Source organism: Ranitomeya imitator, chromosome 6 (assembly GCF_032444005.1).
Source record: "Ranitomeya imitator isolate aRanImi1 chromosome 6, aRanImi1.pri, whole genome shotgun sequence".
In the NCBI taxonomy this organism is placed as follows: Eukaryota; Metazoa; Chordata; class Amphibia; order Anura; family Dendrobatidae; genus Ranitomeya; species Ranitomeya imitator.
Window position 1 is genome coordinate 65,982,212 of NC_091287.1, and position 12,355 is coordinate 65,994,566.

Genomic DNA, 12,355 nt, shown 5'->3' on the forward strand with positions numbered 1-12,355 from the left:
AGGGACGTCTTGAGATTCCAAAACACTTTCCTCGGTTCCCTTAACATTCCCGAGTCTGTAGGTTATTTAGCTTTTTTTTTGTGTGTGCTGGTCAGATCCTAATAGTATAATGACTTTTAGGAACAACCAAGAGGAGGATGTTGGTAAAAATGAGAATAACTGGATCACAGAGGCAGAAGAGCAGATCCTGTCTAATGCGATCCATTTGTAGTTGATACATCTGCCATGTGATGACTTAGTGACATAATTCATTCTTTATTTTACCTGTGAACAATCTTAAGGGGAACCTTATATTCATGTGTGTTGCTTGAGGGACATCACCCATACAATGTAAGAGAGAATGCTATAAGACAATGTTCCTGAACTCCAGTCCAACACCATGTTTCCAGGAAATCCCCTAGTATTTCACATACTGGACAATACTAAGGGAATCCTGAAAACCTGCATTATTGGTGGCTCTTGAGGACTGGAGCTGGGGAATACTGCTATAAGACATAACAGGGGACAGTACAAGAAAGTGTATAATCCAAGGGCAAGTGTTAATGGTCTGCAGGAACTTGGCCGCCTATTCTACAGCTAAATACCTATTCATTCTGCTATTACATGCTGGAAAGTTTACTTAACAGAATCAAGCAGTAAAGTACTGGCAAGTGGACAGGGCAATAAATGTCTCTAAACTCAAGAAAGCTGTAATTGAGCCCTTCTGTATTAGAAAAGCTTTCTTTATCATAAATGAGTAACCTCCATATCACAAACCTGTCCTGCAGGTTCTTGCCATAGTTTGGAGTTTTTGTTTGTCACCAATGTCACCATTCTACTACTTTTCTGCCTTCTAGAGATGTAAAGACAAACTCAATGCCTTGGCTATCTCAGTGATGAACCAGTGGCCAGGGGTGAAACTTCGGGTCACAGAGGGATGGGATGAAGATGGACACCATTCAGAAGAGTCATTGCATTATGAGGGTCGGGCAGTGGACATCACCACCTCTGATAGGGAACGTAGTAAATATGGCATGTTGGCAAGACTGGCAGTAGAGGCTGGATTTGACTGGGTCTTCTATGAATCCAAAGCTCACATTCATTGCTCGGTGAGAGCAGGTAAGATCCATATAGAAGAACTATAACTACCAATGTTTGCTGGCATTACCCAAGAACTTATAAGAATACACAATTCTAGTGCTGCTCCAGAAGCCATGAATCCCCCTAACACCATCAGAATGGATTTATAAGAAGTTAGGGGATAAAACTATTTTTTTTACATCTTATAATATACTTGTTGATCCCCAAACAGGTTCTTTTTGCTTAAAAAAATTTAAAAAGTATAAATGTCGGTGTTTACTTTTATTGTTTGTTTATTGTTTGTTTTGTCTCATTGCTACATTTAGTAATTACATAATATATAGAGAGATGAACAGTCTCCTATGTTTCCTGTCCCTGCATGCTATTAAAGTTCAGGGCACTGTGAGTGACTCATAATAAGAATAATATCGTGGTCTGATGATAATTTTATGACTTGTAATATCTACTTCCAGTATTATGTATCCATTGCATTATTTTTTATGGCTTCCAGAGATTGTTGTTGTTCTTAGCAATGTGAACGGTAGTAAACGATCAAACGTTGAGGTTTTTTCATGATACATAACAGGGCCTTTACAAGTCCCCAATGGCCTATAAAGGAAATATGTTTTTAATTTAGATTATTCCCTCAGTATGGGTATTTAGCACCGATATAGCAGTTAATTAAAATTTCACCGGCTCTGTTGTGTTCTATCAACAAAATTAGTTCTCAGAAGTTTTGTGGTTTCTGAGACAAACAGAAACTAATACATTTAAAAACTTCCTCAACTTTGACAAATGCATTAGGCTTGGTACCTGCTTACTAAATGTGCAAACTGCTGCTAAAGTTCTGCAGAAGTGGACAACCTGCGGCACCACTGCTCCCAGCAACTCCTCGGAGATAAACATCTGTGACTGACTATATACAGCGCAGCACCTACAGTTACTACTTCATATTGTTTATGATGTGTATTATATATTATTTATTATATAGTTCTTACAATGCTTATGTGATTATGTAGTTACAAACCTCTAAACATTAAGGTTCATAAATCAAATTGACTTATCTGGAAAGCTCCCAACTGTCGGCTATCCTCAGCACTGCTGCTGTAGCTGGCACCTGCCTGCTTCACCACACAACACACACACACACTTCACCACACAACACACACACACACACACTTCACCACACAACACACACACACACACACTTCACCACACACTTCACCACACACTTCACCACACACACACTTCACCACACACTTCACCACACACACACACTTCACTACACACACACTTCACTACACAACACACACACACTTCACTACACAACACACACACACTTCACTACACAACACACACACACTTCACCACACACACACTTCACTACACAACACACACACACTTCACTACACAACACACACACACTTCACTACACAACACACACTTCACCACACACACACTTCACCACACAACACACTTCACTACACACTTCACCACACAACACACACACACACACACACACTTCACTACACACACTTCACCACACAACACACACTTCACCACACACACACTTCACCACACACTTCACCACACACACACTTCACTACACAACACACACACACTTCACCACACAACACACACACTTCACCACACACTTCACCACACAACACACACACACACACACACACTTCACTACACAACACACACTTCACCACACACACACTTCACCACACAACACACTTCACTACACACTTCACCACACAACACACACACACACTTCACTACACACACTTCACCACACAACACACACTTCACCACACACACTTCACTACACACACATTTCACCACACACTTCACCACACACACACACACACACACACACACTTCACCACACACACTTCACCACACAACACACACTTCACTACACACACTTCACCACACACACACACTTCACCACACACTTCACTACACACACTTCACTACACAACACACACACACACACTTCACCACACACACTTCACTACACACACATTTCACCACACACTTCATCACACACACACACTTCACCACACACACACTTCACCACACACACTTCACCACACACACTTCACCACACAACACACACTTCACTACACACTCTTCACCACACACACACACTTCACCACACACACACACTTCACCACACACTTCACTACACACACTTCACTACACAACACACACACACACACTTCACTACACACACATTTCACCACACACTTCACCACACACACACACTTCACCACACACACACTTCACCACACACACTTCACCACACACACTTCACCACACAACACACACTTCACTACACACACTTCACCACACACACACACACTTCACCACACACTTCACTACACACACTTCACTACACAATACACACACACACTTCACTACACACACACACTTCACCACACCACACACACACTTCACCACACACACTTCACCACACACACACACACACTTCACCACACACACACTTCACCACACAACACACACTTCACCACACACACACACTTCACCATACACACACTTCACCACACACACACACTTCACCACACACACACTTCACCACACAACACACACTTCACCACACACACTTCACCACACACACACACACACACTTCACTACACACACTTCACTACACATACTTCACCACACAACACACACTTCACCACACACACTTCACCACACACACACTTCACCACACACACACTTCACCACACAACACACACTTCACCACACACACACTTCACCACACACACACTTCACCACACAACACACGCTTCACTACACACACTTCACCACACACACACACACTTCACCACACACACTTCAGCACACACACACTTCACCACACACTCACTTCACTACACACACACTTCACCACACACACACTTCACCACACAACCCACACTTCACTACACACACTTTACCACACACACATTTCACCATACACACACACTTCACTACACACACTTCACCACACAACAAACACTTCACTACACACTCTTCACCACACACACTTCACCACACACACATTTCACCATACACACTCACTTCACTACACACACAAACTTCACCACACACACTTCACCACACAACACACACTTCACTACACACACTTCACCACACACTCACTTCACTACACACACTTCACCACACAACACACACTTCACTACACACACTTCACCACACAACACACACTTCACTACACACACTTCACCACACACACACACTTCACTACACACACTTCACCACACAACACACACTTCACTACACACACTTCACCACACAACACACACTTCACTACACACTTCACCACACACTCACTTCACCACACACACACACTTCACCACACACTCACTTCACTACACACACTTCACCACACAACACACACTTCACTACACACACTTCACCACACACACTTCACTACACACACACACTTCACCACACACACTTCACCACACACTCATTTCAATACACACACTTCACCACACAACACACACTTCACTACACACACTTCACCACACACACACTTCACCACACACACTTCACCACACACACATTTCACCACACACACACTTCACTACACACACACTTCACCACACACACTTCACCACACAACCCACACTTCACTACACACACTTCACCACACACACACTTCACCACACACATTTCACCATACACTCACTTCACTACACACACAAACTTCACCACACACACTTCACCACACAACACACACTTCACTACACACACTTCACCACACACACACTTCACCACACACTCACTTCACTACACACACTTCACCACACACTCACTTCACCACACACACTTCACCACACACTCACTTCACTACACACACACTTCACCACACACTCACTTCACTACACGCACTTCACCACACACACACTTCACTACACACACACTTCACCACACACTTCACCACACACTCACTTCAATACACATACACACTTCACCACACAACACACACTTCACTACACACACTTCACCACACACACACTTCACCACACACACTTCACTACACACACACTTCACCACACACACTTCACCACACAACACACACTTCACTACACACACTTCACCACACACACTTCACCACACACACACTTCACTACACACACACTTCACCACACAACACACACTTCACTACACACACTTCACCACACACACACTTCACCACACACACTTCACCACACACACTTCACTACACACACACTTCACCACACACACTTCACTACACACACTTCACCACACAACACACACTTCACTACACACACTTCACCACACACTTCACCACACACACTTCGCCACACACACACTTCACTACACACACACACTTCACCACACACACTTCAACACACACACACTTCACTACAGACACACACACACACACTTCACTACACACACTTCACTACACACACACTTCACCACACACTTCACTACACACACACTTCACCACACACACTTCAACACACACTTCACTACACACACACAATTCACTACACACACACTTCACCACACACTTCACTACACACACACTTCACCACACACACTTCAACACACAGACACTTCACTACACACACACACACACTTCACTACACACACACTTCACCACACACACACAGTTCACCACACACACTTCAACACACACACACTTCACTAGACACACACACTTCACTACACACACACTTCACTACACACACTTCAACACACACACTTCACTACACACACTTCACTACACACACACTTCACCACACACACTTCACTACACACACTTCACCACACACACTTCAACACACACTTCACTACACACACTTCAGTGCACACACACCACACACACTTCACCACACACACACACTTCAACACACACACATCACTACACACACACTTCACTACACACACACTCCACCACACACGCTTCACTACACACACACTTCACCACACAGACTTCACTACACACACACTTCACCACACACACACTTCACCACACACACTTTACTACACACACACCTCACCACACAACACACACTTCACTACACACACATTTCACCACACACACACTGCAACACACACACACACACACACACTTCACTACATACACTTCACCACACACACTTCACTACACACACACTTCACCACACACACACTTCACTACACACACACACTTCACCACACACACATACTTCACTACACACACACTTCACCACACAACACACACACTTCACTACACACACACTTCACCACACACACACACACTTCACTACACACACACTTCACCACACACACTTCACTACACACACACTTCACCACACACGCACAAACACACACACACACTTCACCACACACACACGCACTTCACCACACAACACACACTTCACCACACACACCTCAACACACAAACACTTCACTACACACACTTCACTACACACTCACTTCACCACACACACTTCACTTCACTACACACACACTTGATCAGACACACACTTCACTACACACACACACTTCACTACACACACACTTCACCACACAACACACATACTTCACCACACACACACTTCACACACACTTCAACACACACTTCACTACACACACACACACACAAACACGCACACACTTCACACCACACACACACTTCACCACACATACACTTCAACACACACTCCACCGCAAGCACACATTTTATCACACACACTTTACCACATACACACTTCACCATACACAGACACACAAACACTCACACCTTTTATTACTCCTAGCAATGATACCTTGATTTTACCATTATTTCTACACAGAGCCAAGAGTTTGCCCAGTAAGAGGAACAGGTCTTGTAGCTGACAGATATTAAAGGGAACCTGTCACCTGAATTTGGCGGGACTGGTTTTGGGTCATATGGGCGGAGTTTTCGGGTGTTTGATTCACCCTTTCCTTACCCGCTGGCTGCATGCTGGCTGCAATATCGGATTGAAGTTCATTCTCTGTCCTCCATAGTACACGCCTGAGCAAGGCAAGATTGCTTTGTGCAGGCATGTACTATGGAGGACAGAGAATGAACTTCAATCCAATATTGCAGCCAGCATGCAGCCAGCGGGTAAGGAAAGGGTGAATCAAACACCCGAAAACTCCGCCCATATGACCCAAAACCAGTCCTGCCAAATTCAGGTGACAGAGTCCCTTTAAGCACCATATTGTGCACTCCCACGCGTGGTATGCCAAAAAATATACCTTTACCCATATAATAGACTACTGTACTTATGGTTTATGCTATTGGTTACTAAAAGCATTACTCCTGTTTCATACAGAAAGCAAAATTACAGAAAAGCAGAATTGAAGATTAAATACTAAAATATTGTGCTTTTATCTAAGTAAAAGAAAGTTTTTTTTCATTAATAGATGTAAAGATTGAAGACAGACAGACAGATGGCTAGATATATTGATAGATAAATATGAGAGAGAGAGAGAGAGAGAGAGAGAGAGAGAGAGAGAGAGAGAGAGAGAGAGAGAGAGAGAGAGAGAGAGAGAGAGATTTACTTATGAACTATTGTATGATCAAACTAAATATCCCTATGTCTGAGATACATTTATGGTTGTTGTCATCTATCTGTTGTACAGCTTGCAGTAGCCGGGGGGATGTTGTACTTTCTGAGGTTGGCTGCCATCACTCCCCACACTGGCAGACTTTTGGAGGATGGCATGAGTTTCCAGCAGACGTGGTGCAATGTCCTGGTGCTGAGCACACAAGTCTCCCCGTTGGCTGACATTGTGCCCTGCCTGTGATGTATGGCGGTGCCACAGAGGGTCGTGTGACTGCTATGGTGGATTCAGTCCTGGCAGCCATTGTCCGACCTCCGCTTCATGCAGGAGAAGTTGATGAGGAGATTATCGCCTCTAGTTTGCTGACAGTATGGTCCTGGACAATGGCTCCCTGAGATGGGGATGATGATTATTACCATGACACAGGGCTGGGGGGGAGATTGCTCCCTGGAGGGTATTTAGAGAAAAACCATTAGATTTAAAATTCAAATACCAGTTCAGAGGGTCTTGGAGAGTGTCTGCTGGGCAAACAGCCCCTCTTGGATTGTGGAGTGTATGTGTGTGAATTGGCACACAGTGTCCCTGCACCTGAGCAAACAGGGGGAGAAGCTGGGAAGAAAATGAAGCATCCACCCTCCCAAGACAGAGCGCCCCCATCTTGTTATAAGGAATCAGAATGACAATTGGATTTTAATTAGGAAACCCAAACAAGAGCTTGTGAAAGCCTCAAATCCTCACACCCCGGCCAATTCACTGCTGTGTTTGTGGTGTACAGGGTCAGATCTATTCAGCCACCCCCAAAATATACACACCAAGCTGTCCTGTGCTGGGACTTCTTACATGGGACTGCAGGAGCCCACAGACACCGCAGCACAGGGATTGCGACAAGTCAGGTCCCTGCACTGCTTGTGGATCGCAACTGGTTTAATTTGTGAACTAGAAGTGATAAATGAAAGCTCATTAGTGATGGGGTGTAATGACGGGTAACAAGGATTCGGGAAGGTAAATCTCAGAATGAAACAAGAATTAGCGTAATAATCAGCAAAAGGATAGATGGAAATGGAATATTTAGATAGACAGACAGTGTCATACTGCACGGGTATGAGGGAGATAGGTGGTGATATATATATATATATATATATATATATATATATATATATATATATATATATATATAATTCCCAATGGCATCATACCTTCATCTGATCACCATATCTACACCGAGCAGAGAGACTCCCCGGCAGGAGGACCAGGTCCTGTCACTGAACAATACTGTGCACTGACCGTCTGATCTATCTGATACATGGATAAATAGAGGAGATAGAGAGATAATAAAATAGATTCATTGATTGATTGATAGGTAACAGAATAGATTATAGATGATAGATAGATGGACATTAGAGAGAGATAGACAGATAAATATGGGATAGATAGATAGATAGATAGATAGATAGATAGATAGATAGATAGATAGATATGAGATAGATAGATAGATAGATAAGAAATAGAAAAATAGAGCAGCACATTCGGCATGGAAATAATCTGGGTGCAAAAGAGCTTCCACAGGCATATACCAAACCTTCCATGTAGTAGTCCAAAAAATGTGCTTCTTCCTTTTTTGGACTAATAGATAGATGCATAGATAGATAGATAGATGCATAGATAGATAGATAGATAGATAGATAGATAGATAGATAGATAGATAGATAGATAGATAGATAGATAGATAGAATATAGATATTAGATAGATAGAGATAGATACATAACAGATATATAGATAGATAGATATAGATAGATAACAGATAGATAGATAGATAGATAGATAGATAGATAGATATGGGATAGATAGATAGATAGATGATAGATAGATAATAGATAGATAGCTAGATAGATAGATATGGGATAGATAGATAGATAGATAGATAGATAGATAGATAGATAGATAGATGATAGATAGATAGATAGATAGATAGAAAGATAGATAGATAGATAGATAGATATGGGATAGATAGATAGATAGATAGATAGATGATAGATAGATAGATAGATAGATAGATAGATAGATAGATATGGGATCGATAGATAGATAGATATGAGATAGATAGAGAGATAGATAGATAGATATATAGATAAATAGATGATAGATAGATAGATAGATATGAGATAGATAGAGAGATAGATATATAGATAAATAGATGATAGATAGATAGATAGATAGATAGATAGATAGATAGATAGATAGATAGATATCAGATAGATGACAGTTGTTAGTTACAGGTGTCTGATAAACTTTCAGTGTTTTTCAGCTTTTTATAGAACAGATGTAAATGTCGCATGTTCTCATATCGAGAGGTTCTTGTGCGATTTGTCTTGTCGGTGACGATACTTGACATTATTTTCTGTCTGATAAGCGGGATATGGCGCCAGCAATGCTGATCCGCTATTACTGTGCTTTGCAGGGAATATTTCCATGAAGAATAGATAAAGGCTTTGGAGAGATACATTCCCTTGTAATTCTGTGTTTGTGTGATTTCCAGGTTACTGATTTTCCTACTTCTTTATTGCAGAGAATTCAGTAGCTGCCAAGTCTGGTGGCTGCTTCCCCGGCAATGCGACAGTGTGGACCGAGGGTGGTGGCACCAAGGCGGTGAAGGAGCTGGTGCCCGGGGACCGGGTGTTGGCAGCCGATGAGGACGGGAACATGGTCTACAGCGACTTCCTCCTGTTCATAGACAGAGAACAGAATGTCAGAAAGTTGTTCTATGTCATAGAGACATCTGAGCCCGGGGAGACCCTCCGCCTGACTGCTGCCCACCTCATGTTTGTGGCACAGAGTTCATCCAATGGCACAAGATCCTTCAAGTCTGTGTTTGCCAGTAATATAAGTCCTGGAGATCGGGTGTTCATAGCCAACCAAACCTCTCTGAGCCTAAGGGAGGTGACAGTAGAGCGAGTCCATCAGGAGGAAGACATTGGAGCCTATGCCCCTGTGACCTCCCATGGCACAGTGGTCATTAATGGAGTGTTGGCATCTTGTTATGCAGTCATTGAGGAACACAGCTGGGCACATATGGCATTTGCCCCTCTAAGAATTGCCTTTAAACTGTTCTCCTTCCTTTCCCCTCGAGACTATAACCCATCCCCCAGCCACCTTCATGTTGAAGGGGTCCACTGGTACTCACAAGTCCTGTACCAGTTAGGAACTTGGATCTTGGATAATGACTCTTTTCACCCACTGGGAATGTCAGGGAGGTCCAGCTGAAAGATCAGGACATTGAAAAAAGACATTCATTTTTAATGTAGGACACTTCAAAGTAGACACTAAGGAACAAACCTTTCCCCCTAAACTCTTTCCATTGCTATTATTTTTGTATTATTATGTTGCATCATGTTGTACTTTTGTTTTGTTCTGGGTTTGTTTGTTTTTTTCAGTTTTTTTTTTCTACTGAATATTTTATTTATTTGTTCTTGTAATAGAGGTTTAATATGAACTGGACATTCAAGAAGCCTTAACTAGTTTCTTTGATAATTTATTGTCATGTGGACATTCAATGAACTCACTGAAGCTCTCTATGTCGAGTTCAGGTTGACACATCAGATTCTATTTTTCTACATGTCAAGTCAGTCCTAACTTTTTTTGGTACTGTCCACTCACCCATCACCCCTGTCCTTGTCTACCTTCTCCTGACAGGCCTCCATCGTAGGTGTTTTCCTAAGGATCTAGCTAGGTCTGGCTGTCACTAAAGTGTTAAATAATTGTAAGACTTGTCTCAAACGGGGGCTAGTAAATTATATTTTTCTACACAGAAATGTAAACTAGTTTTTTTGTTGTTTTTTTTTTTTTTCTCAGAGATCAATACTGACTGAATTACATTTCGTTATTTGAAATAGTGTACAATACGAGAATATATTATTTTAATTTAAATAGTTTCACAACGTAACGTTATGGCTTATTATCTATGTTTCTTTATTTGTTATGTTTTTTTTTGTTTTGTTTGTTTTCATTCTTTTGTATCAACTTGCATCCACTCACGTTCATAGAACTTACAAGACTGTTACACAAAATTCCAATGTTGGCTCATTTTATGTTTTTATTTTTTATTTTTTATTTTCCTCCTAAGCAGTAGGAATCTTGTCAAAGAGTTTATTAGAAAGTAATAATATTTTTGAAGAAGATACAAAGTGCACACGAATTAGGACCTCCAGTGGATGAAGGCTGTTGATGATTTGCATTAATAAATTGAATAACCGCTGTAAATTTACTAAAATGTATTTTTTGGAATACTTTGTAACGGCTTTAATAGTTTTATAGAAATAAAGTGTGCTATGCACATCCTGCTTGGTATTTCCTACTGATATGTCCACATTCTATTCATTTACTACATAGGATCTGGTCTTTGCTATACATTTCATATAATGCTTTTTTTAAATCATTTATGTTTATATTTTTATTTTATTGGTTCATACTTATCATTTTCATAGCTACAATAGGATCAATTCAGACACATTGAACAGAAAATTAGAGCAGGTGCACACAAACAGTTAATACTAATTAGACTCTGATCAGAGTTTGATAAAAGTGAGGTCTGATTGTCTTGGAGGTTAAAAAAAGGAGGAGGATATAGTCTCCAGCGCGGAAGATCATGCAGTTAAAATTCAATTTTTTTTATTCAAAACATTCTTAAAAAATGTGCATCCAAAAACAGG

The 12,355-nt window shown here is 41.6% G+C and overlaps 1 protein-coding gene across 1 annotated transcript in view; it reads left to right on the forward strand.

Annotated features, from left to right (window-relative positions):
* The window catches only part of SHH (sonic hedgehog signaling molecule), a 20,188-nt gene extending 8,207 nt beyond the window's left edge, over positions 1 to 11,981 (forward strand). The window contains exons 2-3 of the mRNA XM_069729729.1: positions 837 to 1,098; positions 10,216 to 11,981. Coding sequence (XP_069585830.1) covers positions 837 to 1,098; positions 10,216 to 10,910 — 957 coding nt within the window. The 3' untranslated portion in view covers positions 10,911 to 11,981. The remainder of the gene's footprint in view (positions 1 to 836; positions 1,099 to 10,215) is intronic.
* Positions 11,982 to 12,355: the final 374 nt, after the last annotated feature.